We start from the raw sequence: 18695 nt of genomic DNA, 5'->3' as shown, positions 1-18695 counted from the left end.
ATTTATTATTCATAGAATACACTTGGTCACGTGATCTTTCTATTTTATTCATAGTTACCATAGTTACACGATATTGGATGCTCGATCGAGGGTGCATGATGTCTCGCGGTGTTTCTTTGAGGAGAATGTGCAGCTACATAGTGAGCCAGAGGATAGAGGAGGCTCTTAGCGCTACAGTCTATATAGTGCATCAAGCAGGACCCACAGGGTTTGTCCTAAAACAAGGAGAAAGTAAATACAAGGTACATCATCAATTTATTAATGGTAATCACAGCCATTACTGCATTTTTAAATTACAAAATGTGATGATAAATTATTATAGGTCTTCCTGGGAAGTTTGCATACCTGCACATGCTCTGTGTATAGAAAAGAAAAAGAGCTTTGCATTCATATATTATGGTAAATATTGACCAGCAGCAAGTCATAAAGTACCTTAATACTTTCATGCAGGTTGTTACTGAAGAAATTTCGAATACCCAAAAATCATTCAGGTAAGCAGGACAGTGCAAATGTACGTTCTATAACAATTGCAGTAATATTTCAACTCGGACTTGTCGAACGAGAGATACAGGAAATTCTCAATGGGTATTTGACTTTTCAAGATCCAAAGACGCACGACAGGGTCTCAGAATCAGGATCATGTGACAGACGGCCAATATCCCTTGGGGATGTCTGCCCAATATGTCAGAATGACTTGCTGGGAAGACCACAGAAACTTAGCTATTGCAAGTAGGTTAATTCATTATAGTGGCACAATGTCGCATCTTATGTGCAATTTATTTGCATCAGGTATGGATGTGGAAAGAGCGTGCACTTAAAATGTGTCAAGTTGTGGGCAGAGCATCAAAAATCTCAAGGCGAGAGGGCAATTATTTGCCCTCTCTGCAGGGAAAAATTTAGCACATTTGAAGTAATAATGTGACAAGTCATTTTGACATTCATTATGATCTGCAAGTGTAGGAGTTACGGAAAGAGCTCTATACCAAAGGAAACTGGTCAGCCAAAGAACCTTTGCATTATGGAATTACATGCAGCCAATGTGGTATTTGCCCAATACCAGGGAAATGCTACAAGTAAGACACAAAATATGCTTTGTAATGTATTATAAATACTATTATGCCTTTAGGTGCATGTCTTGCAGAAGCTACTACCTCTGCAATAGCTGTTTTACTTCTAATCATCATTCTGTGCATAACTTTCACTTTCAACTGGTAGGTATAGCATGTTCAGATTATAGAGGAATTATTTGTTTATAGAAACCAGGAGAAGTATGGAGGACAGCAACACGTGGTACCACAGACATCACAGATGATAATCCTTCCCCACGGGCACTGCCCCAGTCTCTCATTAATGATCTCCAAATGAGAGAACTGAGTGCTAGTGATTATGACTTACTTTTATCGTTAGACTCAAACAATGCTGACGATGTTCAAGCCATGACTGCTTCATCTCAGCTCCCACAAATCCCACCTCCTTCTGCTCCTCGCCACTTACCAAACCAGTTTAGAACAGAACCACTTGATCACGACCACCCTCTCCTCATTTCAGAGGCATCTTGTCAAATATGCTGTGGGCAGTTCCAGCGTGGAGAATGGATAAGAAAACTTCCCTGCAAGCACCAGGTACAAATAATTGTACTATTAGATCTATATTGTTTTAATTCTTATAGTTTCACAGAGGTTGCATTGATACCTGGTTAAATGAAGAGGGGCATGTAACTTGTCCAGTTGATGGAAAGAACCTTTACAATAGCACAGAAGAAGCAGTACATCATCATCATCAAAGGAAACGCTGTTCACATACTAAACTCATTTCAGGGACACGTAGGACTGGACACATTTATAGCAGACAAGCCTCGGGGACACAAAGTCCACCAATGGAGCTAGGGATTCTAGGGCATAGCCTAACTACGAGTAATGGAGACCAAAACAGGTATATATAGAACATAGTCTTGTTCTTCTAATCAAAATGATTTTGATGTTCTTAGGCCTTGTGAAAACATACCAAATGCCCACCGGACGCTGACTGCAATACGGAAAGGCAGTGCAATACAGCAGTTGAGGAGTGCAGCCCATCATGGTAGAAGTAACACTGCTTACTTTGACCTACATGTAACTCCCATATTTGGAAGTCAAAATAGCATAGACTCTCCTCACGGGAGCTCCCCTCCTCTCCTTCAAACAGGGCCTGTTCCTTTTAGTGGAAGAACAGGAAGGAGAAGTCTTGATGCTAGCACTGAGGGAAGACGCACAACAAGAAAGCAGCACCATGGATTGATCGGTATTCCGACTTTTACGAAACCTTCAAGCAGTGTCACGAAAAGAAACAACAGCAGCAAGCTGCCTAAGATTGCACAGAACAGAGTCGATGTCAATTCAGTTCTTAGAGTCTCATCAATCTCAACTTCACTGCCTCCAATTTTCTCTGGTCACAATAACATATGTAACTAACACACACATAATTTATTATACATGTACATTGAATTATTTACATTTTCAAACGCCTGTTTCACCACATCATAATAATTACTATCAATAAAAAATAATTATTTTCCTAATAATAATAATCACAAAAATTAATAATAATATTGATTTTAAAATTATAATTATAAAAAGCTACATTATTTTTCTTGAGTTCTCATTGTATGCGATGGGTAAAGATACATCAGTTTCATTTCGGAGTAGCCACAAGTACCCAGCGACAAATGCTAGAAAAGGTAGTGCCAAGATCCAATCAAGAACTTCTTCAAAAATTAAATTAAAACGGACACTAAACGAAGCAGTGTCACACTGCCAGTGAGTATTGCATACTTTTAGGATCATCTCGGCAAAGAGAGGAGCAGGAGGAGTCTTTGGAGTATATAAGAAATGAGTCATTGATTTATTAAGCAAGACCCTATCACTCAGTAAAGTATACCTCCCACCAACACTCAATTCAATGCTGTACTCCTTGGGATTGGTCTCTGATGCTTTTGCATCGTATACATTAAAACCAAAATTAAAACTCTTTCCGGAGGCATCTCGTGTTGAGAGTCCTCGTGCCACAGATAGAGCAAAGAGACTACCCTTGTGGGTGAACCAGTTACCGTTGCCCATAGTCTCCCCAGGCCAGGTCTCAATGCTTACCTCCCGTTCCGTAGGATGATAAGAATCAGCCGTGATGCATGCTAATTCGCCCGAGAGTGAACTGATTAATACTTCAAGGCCGGGATTAAACGGGTCTATGTGATCAGATTGTAAAACGTACGGCATGAAATCCCTTTCCATTTGTACCTCAGACACACAAGCAGTGTGTAGATCAATGCAATAGAGGCCAGTTATTGTAGGGACGAGCGCTACAAGATGATAATCATCATCAACCGACTTTAAGTGCATCAGAAGAGGAGAGGAATGAATAAGGGTATTGAGGAGAAAAGGAGACGAGAGAGTTGGCTGGCCCGTCGTACCATTCAATACATAAACGACACCAAACTTGTCGACAAATATAACCTCCATTGAACTATCAGAATTAAAGTTGAATAGTCTAACACTTGTGTCTACTGGTGCCTTTACATTATACTCCCACAACTGCTTGCCGTACTTATCAAGACATATAACGTTACCAGTAGCATCACCCACAACTAGCTCATACTGATCATCATTACCCACGACATCCCCCACTGATACTTGAGCTGTAATGGAGTCAGTCATTATTGGAAACCCTGCCGCTGGCGTTAGACTAGGGCCTTGAAACACATGCAAGGAACCAGAGGAGCATCCTATAATGATACTCAGTGGATCCTTTGGACCCAATCGGACAACGGTTGGAGGTGCCAACAAGTATGATGGCTGATCAGATGATATTGCTGTCAAACTGATCAATCTTTGATTAGTAATCTGTTTGGTTTTTAGATTAACAATGACTAGGCCTGACGCAGCATATTTCGACAGCTCATCTTTATTGAGTCGAGTCCTTGCGAGGTTTTCTTGAAACCCGTAATGATAGCGATCAAAGTAATAACTAACAGGCAGTACTAGCTCATTCTCATCTCCATCTCCATCAATGTCAGCTACTACTGGAGTAGCAAGGATGTGTGGATCAACAAAGACGTAGGTTTCATCTTTAGGGTCGAGTCCAGAGGGTCTTTCCCCGGGCTGGTGACGAGAGTAAAGGATATCAGCTTCAGCTCCAAACTGATCATCAAACTGAGAGAAAGGAGAGGGGGGAGGGGCCTCAGTTGGACCTGTCTCGTGGGATGTCCCCTCAGGATTCTAAAAAGGAAAGAAAAAATGCAGTAAAAAAAATGAGAGGACACAAAAATATAAAAGCTAAAGTATAAAGGGTCTTGGTATAATTGCTCATGCTTGTATTGCTAATATTATACAGCTGGTAATTATTACTGGGTTATACTGGAAGCGTTGGCCCACTTGTTTAGTCATTTCTTCAGCTACTCTCTTGATGTAGTCTTTATCCAGACTGTACCAATCCCTCTTGACTCTTAAGGGAGGGACCTACAGAAATGAAAATTTTAAAATAAGAAAGGGAATTAATATGAAATAGGAACAAAATGAAACTGAAAAACAAGAAGAATGATAATTATCCTGACTTTGATTGTTTCCCCATGAAATAGCGTTCCATTGATAGTGAGGAATAGTACCTCTGCATCAGTTGTAGTTAGCAGTATATCAGTGACACCATCAGTATCAATATCGTACTATCATAATGAAAGACTTATGAAGTACAAGTATCAAATCTCAAATCTGGTGTACAGGTAAAATTCAATAAAAATTAAAAGTAGAGTATTTTCAATTCTTATAATGTTTCCTGATACATATACATGTTCTTATGTTGTGTAGAAAGTTTGAGCTGATTCCGATCACATTTAGATTTTTTTACGAATTTTTAAAGTTGCTCCAAAATCGGGCCAAAGTCCCTGTACTATAGTACAGGGTCTCTGGCCAAATTTCGCCAAAAATGACTACGAGAGATTTCTTCATTTTTATATTTTTTTTCTGATACATATACATGTTCTTATGTTGTGTAGAAAGTTTGAGCTGATTCCGATCACATTTGGATTTTTTACAAATTTTTTTAAGTTGCAAAAAAATAATGTTTGGCAAAAATACATCTAATTATGCATTTTTATAAAATAATATGCAAAACTTTTGTGCGATATTTAATATGAGAGCTATACATGTGTATATGTACATGTACATACATGTACGTACAGGTAATGGATTTGCAAAAAACGAGCGACCCTCTACATAAAATGGCCAGTTGTCCACAATATGTCCATTCTCCCCGTGAATGGCCCAGACCTCTCCGGAATGAGATGGAGCGATGATATCTCTTAAACTGTCACCGTCAATGTCAATGAGGAGTGGCGTACCAACCAGTGGGGACTCTCTTAACTTTGATGTCCAAAGTATCTTTGAGTTGAACTTGGTGCATCTAAAAAATTATATAAAACAAAAATTTAAAAAGTATCAGTTTGATTTACTATAAAGTCACAAAAAGTGTAATGGTTACTTTTTAGTTTTTGCATCAGGACTAGGCTGATCCCCAGATGATGTTCTAATGCTACAAATCAATAAAAATATCTCAAATAAATGGAAAAGAAAGCTAGTCTCCATGATTTTGATTTTTTATGCTTTTCATAGGAGTGGCAAAAGTAGGTGTGGCCCACTCAATGAGTGGGTGTGGTCAAAATTAATTAACTGCAAGACTGTGAGTAGAATAGAATTGTGACTCTTGCTGCCATTTTATCTTCTTTTTGCCGCTAGCCTTTATCCCTCCGTTGCCTGCAGGCCAGATATGTCCACCCCTACTCTAGTCTCGCGCTATCCTCGCCCGCTGAGAGCCATGCACGAATCCTTTCAGTCGCAGCAGCAGGGAACTCAACCACTACCACCAGTTTCATCTTACTCCTCCTCCTCCTCTACCACTGCCTCCTCCTCCGTTCCAATCAGGTCTACTCAAAAGCACAGCCACGCGACAGATCCACCGCAGAATCACTCACCCGCTCAAAGAGGTACTCCTCTCTATCATTATATTCTTCATACTACTCTCTCTCTCTTTCTCTTTTTAGATTCCTTTACTGAAGAGGTGGCTGGTCTCTCACTCTCCCCTCCCTCCTCTCCTCTTCTTCCCATGAGTGTACTGACCCCCCCTAGGAGGGCAAATTCCCTGACGTCCCTGCTTGATACTACGTCCCAACAGTATCAGGTATTATTTGTACTAATGGTGTGATATGTTCACCATTTCCCCTGCCCCCCCAGCCCCCTCTTTCTCTAATTAATAAACAATGATTGACATTGTCATAACAAGTTCTGTTGTTGTAGAATTTTTAGAAAATCACTCTTTAAGCAGAATAATCCCTATCGTGTGTCTCTCTCACTCTTTTTAGTTTGAAACGCAGGTCGACATGGATTGTGACGTTGAACACCATCACAGAAGATCTAACTCTCTCTCTAATGCGGAATCCATCAAGAAGGTATGTATATATAAATCTTGTCTTTTCTGCTCGCGAAACCCTCACTTCCTCTTTCTCTCTCGCTTCTCAACCTTCCCTTCCTGGATACTACAATTTTGTGGCCAATTGTGGCTTCACAACTATGAAGATGACATTACCACTCCCTCCCCCCTCCCTCTCTCCTTATCTCTCTTTTAGCTTCATGGCTATGTTAATAAAAGTGAAGACCAACATTCTCGCAGAAGTATTGAGGGTCTTAACCAAGAGGTCTCGTCATTCTTTGAAGGAATGCCAGAGATATATACAGTATAAGGATTACCCACACACACACACACACACACACACATATTCACTGCTATTGTTGGTAACAAAAGATAATCAAATCTTTTATCTTTTCAACAGTCTCCCCATCCTGATGGTCACATTGCACCTGTCCAGGACTCTCCTTCCACTCGGGCCACTCTTGGCCTCTCCGTGACGCCCCAGGATGTCCCTCTCTCTCCCTCTCGGCTCTACTCCTCTCCCTCCTCTTCTGATAGGTCCTGTCACTTTTCTCCTCGTCAAGCTTTTGCACATGCTCCACCTGCAACCGCTGAAAGATGCAAGATTGTTCAAGAGGGCTTGTAAGGAAAGAGTTACACTATTTTTTATTTTAATTTTAATTTTTAAGGTCTCTCTCAACTGATTTTGTTCCCATTCCCCCTGATCAGACAAAGGCCAACATTGTCTTTAATGGTTCTGTGTTTGCTCCACCACTCCTCCCCTCCCATGGACTCAAACCCATGACTATCATTTAAAGAGAGAGAGAGAGAGAGGGTTGTAACTCTGTTTGGAACGTGTTTCCTTTCATAATTACTTGTGTAATCAATCCTGTGTCGTTTAGCAAACTTTTGCAGGCTTTGGGTGGGGCTGGATTGCGTGGGCGAGCTCAAATGCGTGGGACGTAAACAGTATACCGTATAAACTCCTTTTCAAAGGAGGGAAATATTTTTAAAATGGAGGATCTGGAGAGAGTCGAGCAGTTACTTTTTAAAGACAATATCAACGAGGCCATTGATCTGTTGAACGCAATAAGTACATTCACAGTACCCCCAAACTATCGGTAGTTTATTTATTTCTTTTTTCCTTCAGTAAAATCTCCTGCAAAAGGTGAAGAAATAATAAAAGTAAAGGAACTCGCCATTACAAAACTTGGTCAGACTCAAGCTAAACATGAAATGGCGGACGGTAAATCCATTATATGTATTGTTCTTCACCATATTTACCTCTTTGTGTCTGCTAATAGACTTATACAGCCTAATAGAGGAGATGAAAGGATCTGTGGGTATGTTCTCTAAGGCAAAAGCCGCCAAACTGATCCGTGAGTTGGTTGATCAGTTCCTCAACATGAGAGCAATAGCCAGGAAAGGAAAAGAGGTAATTATTTATTATTATTATTATTGTTATTATTATTGATCATGTACATGCTTTTCCATGTGTTCACATCTTTTATTGATTTTTAATTAATTAAACTCTCATTAATTAAAATGACCTTTACACATTGTTGTGCTGTATCATGATAGATTCCATTATGTGAGAACTGCATTAGTTGGGCTAAAGCTGAAAACAGAGTTTATTTGCGTCAAGCATTAGAGGTATGTGTGTATTAATAAAGTATCAAGAGTTCTGTGTTGTATCTGTTGGTACCTTGTTCACTTTCAGTTTCTATTAATAGTCAAGGTTAATATTAGTTTATGTTGAGAGACAAGATTACAATGAAGCTCTGAAGATTGGTCAGTATAACTAGTTGTAATAATTATTAAATTAATTTAGATAATATTAAATATAATATTAATAATATTGTTATTATGAGTATTCCTGTAGCGTCAACTTTATTGAGAGAACTCAAAAAGATTGATGACAAAGCATTACTGGTTGAGGTACGAGAGAGAGAGGGAAGGAGGGAGGGGTTGGCGTATAATGTACTTGTAGGTGCAGCTGTTGGAGAGCAAGGCTTACCAGAAGCTGGGAAATGTGAGCAAATCAAGGTAACTAAATATCAGAAGAATTTAACAGTATTTGATACTTATACTACTGCATTTTTATATATACATGTACTTATGTTGTATAGAAAGTTTGAGCTGAGGCCAGATTTTCCCAAAAATGATTAGGAGAGATTTTTCCATGTTTATATATTTCATCTGTTACATATACATGTCTTATGTACTAATAGAGCTTCACTCACTTCTGCTAAGACAACAGCTAATGGAATCTACTGCCCACCCAAACTTCAGGTACATTCAGCCATGTTGTGTATTATTTTTATGTATTTGTTTATTTCTCTCTTTTTAAAGGCATCACTGGATCTCCAATCAGGTTATTAGTATAGAATCTTATTTAATATTTCAAATCTTCCTCCTCCCTCCCTCTCTCTTCTACCAGGTATCATACATGCTGAAGAGAAGGATTTCAAAACCTCTTACTCTTATTTCTACGAAGCCTTTGAGGTTAGTTTCCCTGGTGGTGTAACCCTTCCCTTCTTCTTGTGGTGTGGCAGTGAATTGTACCTCAATTAGAGCCACTACTCATCAAAGGTTGTGCATGTCCTCTGACGTTGAACTGGTACATGTGTACGGAGTCTGATATCTGTTGTTCACTCAACCATTTTATTGTTTTTTATTTATTTAATTGTAAATTAATTCCTTCGTAATTAATGATTCCTCATTATTATGAAGCTATGCTCACAAGATCATGCGTATTCCATATGTAGCGTCCCATGTTAGTGTTTCTTAAATGATGATTGTTTGTTGCGGTTAAGGTGTTGCTGCATGTTTATCATTTGTTATTATTAGTGTTTGATTTTATAATTTTACTCTATAAATCTTCTCTCTCTCTCTCTCAGAATTATGACTCAGTTGATGATCCTCAAGCTGTCATTGCTCTCAAGTATATGTTACTCTGCAAGGTCATGCTCAACCAGTAAGGAAGGACATCCTTACTAACTTTATATCAAATCCTCTCCCTCCCCCCTCTCTCTTATCCCAGGGCAGATGATGTCCAATCTATTGTTACTGGTAAACTAGCACTACGTTACACAGGACCAGAGGTACACATACACACACACACACACACACACACACACATATATATTATATATAAATTGACATGTAATTAATCTTTTTTTAGCTCATTGCTATGCAGCAGATTGCCAAAGCCAGTCAGAATCGCTCTATAGCAGAGTTCAAGACAGTGCGTGTGTACTTAATCTTTATCATTTAATTACAAATTACATACATCCTAATTAGATTTTAAAGCAGCACAATGAGTACATAGAAGGCGACCCCATTGTTAAGGTACACACGTGGTTTTGTAGCCCATGTCCTCTTATTTTGACCGTATGGTATATTAATTGTTTTATTTTTGTGTAGTCGCATCTGGGTGCACTGTACGACACTTTGTTAGAGCAGAATCTACTAAGAATCATTGAACCTTTTTCACGTGTAGAGGTACAGTAGAGGGTCAAAGGGAGAAGAGAGAGAGGCAATCTTAGTGGGGGGGGGGGGAGGAATGGGTGTCATGGGGTTGGTATTTCTTGTTATTGTTATCTTTTCAATGGGAACAAAGGAGAGGCTGTGTTTGTATCTATTTTATGGTACATGAATAGGTCAATTTTATAAATGGATTGTTGTTCTCTTGGCCATGACTTATTTAGTGAATTAGGTGGGAGAGGGAGAGAGAGAGGGAGAGAAAGGGAAGGAACATGAGCTATTATATTGTGTAGTATGTAGTGTTTTACTTGTTTTATGTGGTATAGGGACTACCGCAGATGTACATGTACATGTACATGTACATGTACATGTATACTAATATGTGTGTGTGTGTGTGTATGCATGCGTATGAGATGTCTTAGTAATTGGTGTGTGAGAAAGTGGTGACTGTTTTATGGATGGTTAATCAGGAACAGTCTTGTTTGCTTGTAAAGGATAACTATTGAAGTGGACGGGAGAGAGAGCGGGAGGGAGAGAGGGGGAGAGAGATAGGTGGTACCTGATAATAGAGAGATAGACAGAAGAATGAGAATATATGTATATGTACGTGTACTATGGCGGCTTTAAAAGAGTGTCATGAAAACCATCTGAATGTAACAGTGTATCATTATTTCTTTGACAGGTGGATCATGTTGCTAAGCTCATTAATCTTCCACAGGTGAGTTGTTTGTGTTTACTGTATTCATTATCCCTTGATAATTCATTTTTATAACTCCATACCACACTCTCTCTCTCCCTCCCTCCCTCCCTCCCTCTTCTTTTTCTAGGATGCTATAGAGCAAAAACTATCTCAGATGATTCTAGATAAGACCCTTCATGGTAATTCAAATTCTAATGAACTATTTTGGTTACTTAAATTGGCAAATGATATAACTAAGGAAGCGAATCTCGAGTAAATAGTAATTGCCGGCCAATTATAAGTATATGGTAGAGCTAGCATTAACATTCCCCGCACTGTAGTAGTAGTAATTTATGGTCAAAGGTGTTCCCTAACCACAGGTTGAGAGTGGGGCCTTTCATCTGATAGTCTCTGTGACAACTCCTCATTGTGGTCTGTACCTGTACCTACTATACAACCTACTGTTACACAGTACTTGTATCTACTTTATAGTGTATCTTATTATAATGTTGTGTATATATAGCAGGAGTACTATTGACTGTAGAGGCTGTAGTCTCTAATTGTTTTCTTACATCTTCCTTCCTCTCTCTCTCCCCTCCTCTCTCTCTTTACTTGTGTCATCATTTGTGGTTTTGCCAGCATATACTGTAGTTCACACATATCTCCTGGTAGTGATGGTTTGTTTCTTCACAGATACATGTACATACACACATCACATCACATCACACCACCTTGTTATAATATTTTCATTCAGTGATCAGATGCATCACTGAATCTCATCTTTGATATATACCGTACATTAATGTGGTCTATTGGCCCATTTACATTCAGCCATTAATTGGTTTTTCTTTTTTTTACTTTGAATTATCACGGTGTGTGTGTGTGTGTGTGTGGTTTTATATTCGTGAGGTGTAGGTAAAGAAAAGTTATGTTTGGCATCCAGACTATGTGGTACATGTTGATTGCAGTTGAATTACTCAATGATTTGGATGAATTGCCTTTCAAATATTATTCATGTGCCCCCCTGCCTCTCCCCCTCCCTCCCTCTCTCTCTTTCACACATTGATTATACACTTACTTGTCTTTTCTATTCTAGGTATACTGGATCAGGGCAAAGGTATTTTAGTCGTGTTTGAAGACAGCAACGTTGATCAGACCTACACTAAAGCCCTTGGAACCATTGGACAGTTAGGGAAAGTGGTAGACTCCCTGTATCAGAAAGCCAAACACGTCCAATGATAGCTCATCATTTTGATTTGTTGTATACTCATGTGTACAGTCATGTATATGTACATTGCTAATGTAAGATCATGCGGAGTGGCTCTTAATTTTATTTTCTGAGTTTATAGTGTCTAGTGAGAGAGAGAGGATGAAAGGGCTTGGGTGCTCTTGATTTGTAGAACAAAGCCCAAATCTGAATTGTTCTACCACAATTCTTCCTGTTGTGTATAATCAAAGAAGCTTTTCATACACACACACACACAGTTTCTTATAAATTAAACATTTTGATATGTAACCTGATTCATTCTTGAGCCACCCAACCATTCATTGGTTTCACTGGTGTAGTAGTGACAGCTGGTAACCTCCCCACCTTATGAATGAGTGTTTACTCTATCACTGATTGATCAATTTGAAGTATTTTGGCAACAACTTGATGAAGCATTTGTAAATTGTCTTTGTAATCAATGGAGGCCCATTATAATATACAATGTACATACATACCAGTGGAGGAGTTTTTGATTCAAAAGATATTAATTTATTTATAAGGACAACAATTGTTAGTAATAGTGTTTAAAAATGTAGCACAAAATAAGAAGTATCATACACACACACAAAAACAGGAGGAGAGAGCTGAGAGAGAAAGCAAGTGAGGGAAGTGATAGATTGGTCATAAATATAAAATAGATGGATTAGGTACCATGTATATTGATTGATTGATGTCATTATTGCCTGTACTGTACATTTTGTTAACATGAATAAGTTTATGTCATACTGATGTACTACCATCATTATTTGTACTGTTAGTTCTTTCATTGCTCATTGAGCCACTGTGAGATTGTTTCTGTGTCACTTTCATGACCCTCACTGTAGTCTCTAGTCTCCTTATCTGTCTCTGTTTGTAGCAGATCACAGCGACGAGAGAAACAACAAGTATCGTCACAAAGAGATAGACAATACAGAGTGGTACAAGGATGAAGGAGAAAGAGTCAGATTCTGAGTCTTTTACTATTGTAATGACTTCGCCTAGAAAGGGATAAAGACGGAATGTGACATTAGCATTTTCACATTTTATGTAATAACGTCATGTGATGCACATGCAACATAAATCAATAATAGTACACAAGTGATGCAGGTCTGAGGCCTAACTTACCACTGTTTGTTATGATTGGTGTCGGACTGTGAATGTTAGTTCTTGATGTAGTAGAATGAGAATGAGATAGTTCAGTACTGGTTGGGGATAGTAGAGTAGTTGATACGACATTGTGTCTTGTACTAGATGCAGTGGAAGATGCAGCTGTCGTTGCTGTAGAAGAGGCGGTTCGAATGTGTGTTTTGGTGATTGGTGCTGGTGGTTCTTCAGGCAGATGTTGTGTATCATTATTACATGATGAAGTGTTACAGCACTCTAAGATGGCCCTCCTTCGGGTTTCATTGCTACAGTTGACCATGCATCCATACTTCCAATATAGCACAGTTTTATTAACAGGGTCCAGTCTCTGAAGTCGGTAGCAGCTACCAATGGCAGTGAAGCATTCACGATTGCCTCTTAAAGGCTTTCTTGAATTGTATTTGAGACATTTGATAGGCAAATCTAGTAAGAGAGAAAGAGACAGTCAAAATATGTGCATTGTGTCTTATTGGTATTGTATTTCAACAGTACATGGTCATTCATCATTTTCTCTCTCTCTCCTCACTCTTCCTTACTTTCTGTAGGCTCTTCAGTGGTAGGGCCAGGAAAAGGGCCAGGGAAAGGTCCAGTGAGATTTGGTTTTATGGATACTTCTGTAGTGCTATTAGTGATGGGCAGCTCTGGTCGAAGGCGAGCGTTACAGAAATGATTGGAGCAACACTCAGTGGCCCAGCTGCTGCTTGAGGTGTTACAAAACATAGTGCTTTCAGTGTCGCTGTAGCAGCCCTTTCCTATTATTGTCTCGTTGCCTTTAACGAAGGTCTTGGCATAACAGTGACTGTTGACAGAGTCCACAACACAAATTGTATGGTCACCACAAATATTGCAAGTGCACGTCAGGTTTTCTGCGAGGACAGGAGAGAAGAAAGAATAGAAGAAAAGAGACACGTAGACTAAGGTAAACATAGGCATTCTTTCTTGCTCTCTCTCTCTCGTTCCCTCTCTCTGCCGGTCCCTTAGCAACAATACACTAATATAATGTAATTGGATTAGCCGTCTATATAACACACACATACACTTATTATCTTTCCCTTACCGACTTCCCAAGCGAGTAAAACCACATACAATAACAAGACCAGTCTCATCTTCAGTATCAGTAAAAAAAAGGAGAGAGTGTTTCCCCCACCAAAACCTCACTTAGAGAAAGTTATTTTCATAATACACGGCGGCATCCTTAGGAGCCACCCTTTTATGTAGTGAGTGCAGAAATTGGTGCAATTAATTTTTAACATAGCAAGCCATTCATCTGTAAAATCACATACAAACACACAAGCACTCCTACAACCCTCCTCCCTCTCTCTCATCTTTATGTCTATTAGGTCAGTCTTGCTGCTATCTTGTTGGTTTTTGAGGTGTTGGGTGTAAAACAGAGTGAATTAAAATCCCAGGGGTACCGCCTCCCCTGTTGCCCGCTTGTAGAGAGGAATGAGAAACAGGTGGTGGTGGAGTAGCTATAAAAACAAGAGAGAATTCATAATTATATATAACATAATTATAATAACATAATTACGTATTCTATAGTCTATGGCCTATCATAACCACGTATAAAAACAAGAGGATAGTAAACAGGAGTTTTAAAAAATTATAATATTATTTTTTTTAAATCTGGCTTCCGATTCATTTAGGAGGATAACAATTATACACGAAGCAGATCATCACAAATTAGTTGAACAGGAGTAGGACATGGTTGAATGGCCCCAGGACAGGTGAGCATGCAAACTTATAAATCCAATTAATAATGGTGGAAATAACTGGCTGAGAATCTTGGCTGCTTTTTTCTCGGTCTGGCAATCTTACCAAGAATAACAAACGCACCAAATAACTTCATAAACTATTGTAATCTACTTCTCTCTTTCCCTCTCTCTTTACATGTTAGTCCAGTGTCTATCAACAGTGCAGCTTCCAGGTCTTTCATTGCTGAAATGACTTCCTCCATTCTCGAGCTATCAGTGAGACCACTTCACAAAAATAACAGAAAAATAACACGATTTTCATTATCCCATTAATTATTCTTATTTACTAACCGTTTGCAAATTTGTTCCTTGCACAGCGGACATTTTGGCTTATTTGCAGCTGTTGTAGTTGATATGACCGTTTGAATACACTCTCTAATGTATATTGATAATATAAAATGTGTAATTATAATCAGCTTTACCTGCAGAATTGATGCAGGCATTGAGTCAAGCATGGATTCTTCAACTGCTCTAAACTGTGCGTGGGCGTTGAAAAAAGAGGCGTGACAATAAAATTAATTAACCAGTTTTGCCGCCAAATTACCCGCACTCCGTTCCTCACCAAATAGGACACTGGAGGGTCTGTCTTATGCTCCTCAGTGTCTCTCTAATGGCGTCAGTCTTGTCAAAGGAATCTCCTGCTGGAGTTTCCTCTTGATCCTCATCCATCAATGAATGCAGGAGTGCCCCAGGTCACGTGACAGTATCCATGGAACTACCACACCTCCAACAGGGGCGGGAATAATCAACAGAAAATGGCCTTCGTTGAAATTAGCTTCTTGGACTTGGAGTTTTACGAGAAACTGGGCGGCGGGGCAGCTGGATCAGTCTACAGAGCAAAATGGAAGAGCAAGGATAAGATAGTGGCAGTCAAGAAGCTCCTGGAGCTAGAGAAAGAGGTACAAGAGGCTCCAATAGCAAATGATACATTATGATAACGATACTTTTAAAGGCTGAGGTCCTGAGCTCCTTGAGTCACAGAAACGTTGTCCAGTTCTTTGGTGCCGTAATCACAAAACCAAACTACTGCCTGGTGACTGGTGAGGGCGGGCTGGGGGAGGAGCTAGTTATGAATGTATTTTGCTGTAGAATATGCCGAATTAGGATCGCTCTACGAATATTTGAGAAGTAATACCATTGACTTTAATCAGATCAGGCTATGGGCCAAGCAGATAGCAATGGGTGAGGAAATGAGGGGCGTGGCTAAGGGAGGGGCCAGCTAGAAATAAACATAATTATTCTCGTTCTGGTACAGGAATGAATTATTTGCATTTTGAGGCTCCCATTCCAGTGATACATAGAGATTTAAAGTCAAGAAATGGTACGTTATTATTTATTTAAATTGTTTATTACATAATCTTTTTGTTACAGTTGTCATTGCTCAAGATCTTACTGCCAAGGTAACGTGACATGAACTAGTAGCAGCTGCAGCTTTTTAGTCGGTTGAAAATTGGACATTTTCTAATTTAAGCCATTTTGAACTGCTTTTATGCGTGGCATAATTGTTCAAAATTACAGGTTTATTTTTGGCCAATTTTCCAAAATCTCCCTCCAAAATTACCAGCTGTACAATAATGATTCTTAGAGTGCAACAACAAATTCTTTCGCTCTTTCCACTGGTAGTGTTACCTGTTCTTAATTATTCCTTCAAGTGTAAACACATACTGCTACAGCAATAGTGCATTCCTTTACTTTATTAATGGTTGTTTTTCTCTCTTTGTGTGTAGATATGTGATTTTGGGTCATCAAAGTTCCACAAACACACTACTCAGATGTCTCTGGTTGGCACTTTCCCATGGATGGCCCCAGAAGTAAGACTAACAGTATATACATGTATATTACAGTCTAATACTGTATTACTTATAATCAATAGTATACTAATACAGTCTAATACTGTATTACTTATAATCAATAGTATACTAATACAGTCTAATACTGTATTACATATAATCAATAGTATACTAATACAGTCTAATACTGTATTACATATAATCAATAGTATACTAATACAGTGTAATACTGTATTACTTATAATCAATAGTATACTAATACAGTGTAATACTGTATTACATATAATCAATAGTATACTAATACAGTCTAATACTGTATTACATATAATCAATAGTATACTAATACAGTCTAATACTGTATTACATATAATCAATAGTATACTAATACAGTCTAATACTGTATTACATATAATCAATAGTATACTAATACAGTCTAATACTGTATTACATATAATCAATAGTATACTAATACAGTCTAATACTGTATTACATATAATCAATAGTATACTAATACAGTGTAATACTGTATTACATATAATCAATAGTATACTAATACAGTGTAATACTGTATTACATATAATCAATAGTATACTAATACAGTGTAATACTGTATTACTTATAATCAATAGTATATAATACAGTCTAATACTGTATTACATATAATCAATAGTATACTAATACAGTGTAATACTGTATTACTTATAATCAATAGTATGCATGTAGTTTATAATGATGTAATCAAGAGTAGATAACTATTATGTACTCTTGGTATATTCACTGTACAGTCAAAGTTATACTCAGACACACAGCCTCCTCCAGTCATTATTGACTATATTATGTAACTTGTAATGATTTGATATAATCTTTGGAATGATGTCTATTTGTGTGTGTGTGTGTGTGTGTGTACATGTATCTGAAATAGGCTGGATCCTTTAGTTTTTATATAGCAAGGCTGCAAAAGTCGTGGCAGCCATTTTGTTTGGGAGTGAATCCTACTTAGTAACGCTACCGCGTTACTAATAATATTGTCTCATTGCCTGCATATGGAAACTGTTTTGTGTTCATGTCCTTCCAAATTTATGTCACTGATCAGCAATTCAATTGTGCACTAGCACTTTACAGCTGTGTTCTACCAGTGGTCCCTCCCTCCCTCTCTCTGTAGGTCATTAAGCAGGAGAGAGTGACAGCTGCTTGTGATGTCTTCTCTTACAGTGTGGTCCTCTGGGAGATTTTAACTTCAGAGATTCCTTTCAAAGGACTGGAAGGACTTCAGGTGGCATGGCTGATAGTCAAAGGAGAGGTGGGTCCATATAATATGTACATATGTACATATTATTTATATGTACATGTACATGTACATATGTACATATTATTTATATGTACATGTACATGTACATATGTACACATTATTTATATTTACATGTACACATTATATGTACATGTACATGTATATTAATGGTGCGATCTCTTTGTGTGTCTGAGTGGTGTGTGTATGTGGTGGGTATGTCTGTCTGACTGTCTGTCTGGCCTATTCATATTCACATCATGTCTCATAGTTCGCTACTATTAGCCCTCAGATTAGAATTAGATTAAATCGGATAAAAATTAAATTCTTTACAAATTTTAAGTTGCTTAATATTGGGCCAAAGTCCCTGTATTATAATTAGTAACGCGGTAGCGTTACTAAGTAGGATTCACCCCCAAACAAAATGGCTGCCACGACTTTTGCAGCCTTGCTAAACCGGGAAAACGAGCTCCTATGCTTACCAGACTTCTTAGAGGACCTCATCTTGACCAGAGGACTCCATTGGTACCCATAGCGTGGCTCTAGGCCCTGTCTAAGAGAAAAGCCAAAAATCGGCGAACCGGCCGTTTTGTTCAGCCACCTTTTTTCATCTTCATCATCATCATCATCATCTTCTTCATCATCAAGTCCTGTCAATCCAGTTGTCGGTGTGTATCTCAGTATCAGTTGGTGCTACAAGGATAATTCTTACACCAATCTACTCCAACAGTCTATGCGCAGGTCCATGTCCCATCAGATCATTCTTCAAGTAAGGAAAAAGTGGTACTGTGGCTGCTGGATCGAGCCATCTTAGCTGCATGCAGCCATTTTGTTAATTAAAAAAGCATGCCATGTGCTCCAAAATTTGGGTGTGGTCGCG

The 18695-nt window shown here is 38.6% G+C and overlaps 6 protein-coding genes across 8 annotated transcripts; 4 read left to right on the top strand and 2 right to left on the bottom strand.

The window, feature by feature from the left end:
• Nucleotides 1-57: 57 nt before the first annotated feature.
• LOC100640780 (E3 ubiquitin-protein ligase Zswim2-like) lies at nt 58-2521 on the top strand. The gene is made up of 10 exons (XM_020001965.1): nt 58-242; nt 323-399; nt 451-491; nt 534-729; nt 790-910; nt 961-1073; nt 1127-1211; nt 1257-1622; nt 1670-1932; nt 1988-2521. Exons 1-10 carry the CDS (start codon nt 78-80, stop codon nt 2448-2450), a joined length of 1890 nt encoding a protein of 629 aa, XP_019857524.1. The 5' UTR covers nt 58-77; the 3' UTR covers nt 2451-2521.
• A 43-nt stretch (nt 2522-2564) lies between these two features.
• On the bottom strand, nt 2565-5652 carry LOC105314961 (protein DEFECTIVE IN EXINE FORMATION 1-like). Of its 2 annotated transcripts, none has more exons than XM_011409427.2 (5): nt 5509-5652; nt 5208-5430; nt 4586-4693; nt 4380-4490; nt 2565-4250 (listed from the first exon to the last, which is right to left on the bottom strand). In XM_011409427.2, the coding sequence occupies exons 1-5, from the start codon at nt 5610-5612 to the stop codon at nt 2616-2618; spliced, it is 2181 nt and encodes a 726-aa protein (XP_011407729.1). In that variant the 5' UTR covers nt 5613-5652; the 3' UTR covers nt 2565-2615. The 2 variants fall into 2 exon arrangements, with proteins under 2 accessions (XP_011407729.1, XP_019857511.1); XM_020001952.1 differs by having other exon boundaries at nt 4407-4490.
• Nucleotides 5653-5688: 36 nt separating this feature from the next.
• LOC100632821 (uncharacterized) lies at nt 5689-7319 on the top strand. The gene is made up of 6 exons (XM_003383099.3): nt 5689-6010; nt 6068-6204; nt 6386-6472; nt 6650-6757; nt 6854-7074; nt 7122-7319. The coding sequence occupies exons 1-6, from the start codon at nt 5794-5796 to the stop codon at nt 7246-7248; spliced, it is 897 nt and encodes a 298-aa protein (XP_003383147.1). The 5' UTR covers nt 5689-5793; the 3' UTR covers nt 7249-7319.
• A 94-nt stretch (nt 7320-7413) lies between these two features.
• On the top strand, nt 7414-11930 carry LOC100640652 (26S proteasome non-ATPase regulatory subunit 11-like). The gene is made up of 18 exons (XM_003383160.3): nt 7414-7525; nt 7583-7678; nt 7737-7867; nt 8014-8085; nt 8166-8223; nt 8315-8370; nt 8423-8478; nt 8664-8724; nt 8785-8806; nt 8873-8937; nt 9333-9409; nt 9476-9536; nt 9617-9679; nt 9736-9783; nt 9859-9936; nt 10601-10636; nt 10746-10797; nt 11694-11930. The coding sequence occupies exons 1-18, from the start codon at nt 7447-7449 to the stop codon at nt 11834-11836; spliced, it is 1254 nt and encodes a 417-aa protein (XP_003383208.1). The 5' UTR covers nt 7414-7446; the 3' UTR covers nt 11837-11930.
• Nucleotides 11931-12248: 318 nt separating this feature from the next.
• Nucleotides 12249-14965, bottom strand: LOC100632694 (uncharacterized). Of its 2 annotated transcripts, XM_020001937.1 has the most exons (5): nt 14877-14965; nt 14044-14458; nt 13523-13852; nt 12969-13409; nt 12249-12841 (listed from the first exon to the last, which is right to left on the bottom strand). In XM_020001937.1, the coding sequence occupies exons 2-5, from the start codon at nt 14090-14092 to the stop codon at nt 12585-12587; spliced, it is 1077 nt and encodes a 358-aa protein (XP_019857496.1). In that variant the 5' UTR covers nt 14093-14458; nt 14877-14965; the 3' UTR covers nt 12249-12584. The 2 variants fall into 2 exon arrangements, with proteins under 2 accessions (XP_019857496.1, XP_019857487.1); XM_020001928.1 differs by lacking the exons at nt 14044-14458; nt 14877-14965 and having other exon boundaries at nt 13523-14033.
• A 503-nt stretch (nt 14966-15468) lies between these two features.
• LOC100640525 (mitogen-activated protein kinase kinase kinase MLT-like) lies at nt 15469-18112 on the top strand. The gene is made up of 8 exons (XM_003383159.2): nt 15469-15639; nt 15693-15780; nt 15830-15922; nt 15996-16061; nt 16112-16140; nt 16468-16551; nt 17693-17830; nt 18101-18112. Exons 1-8 carry the CDS (start codon nt 15496-15498, stop codon nt 18110-18112), a joined length of 654 nt encoding a protein of 217 aa, XP_003383207.1. The 5' UTR covers nt 15469-15495.
• Nucleotides 18113-18695: the final 583 nt, after the last annotated feature.

The sequence above is a fragment of the Amphimedon queenslandica genome, unplaced genomic scaffold (genome assembly GCF_000090795.2).
Source record: "Amphimedon queenslandica unplaced genomic scaffold, v1.1 AMPQUscaffold_13514, whole genome shotgun sequence".
In the NCBI taxonomy this organism is placed as follows: Eukaryota; Metazoa; Porifera; class Demospongiae; order Haplosclerida; family Niphatidae; genus Amphimedon; species Amphimedon queenslandica.
This window is presented reverse-complemented; position numbering and strand designations above follow the sequence as displayed.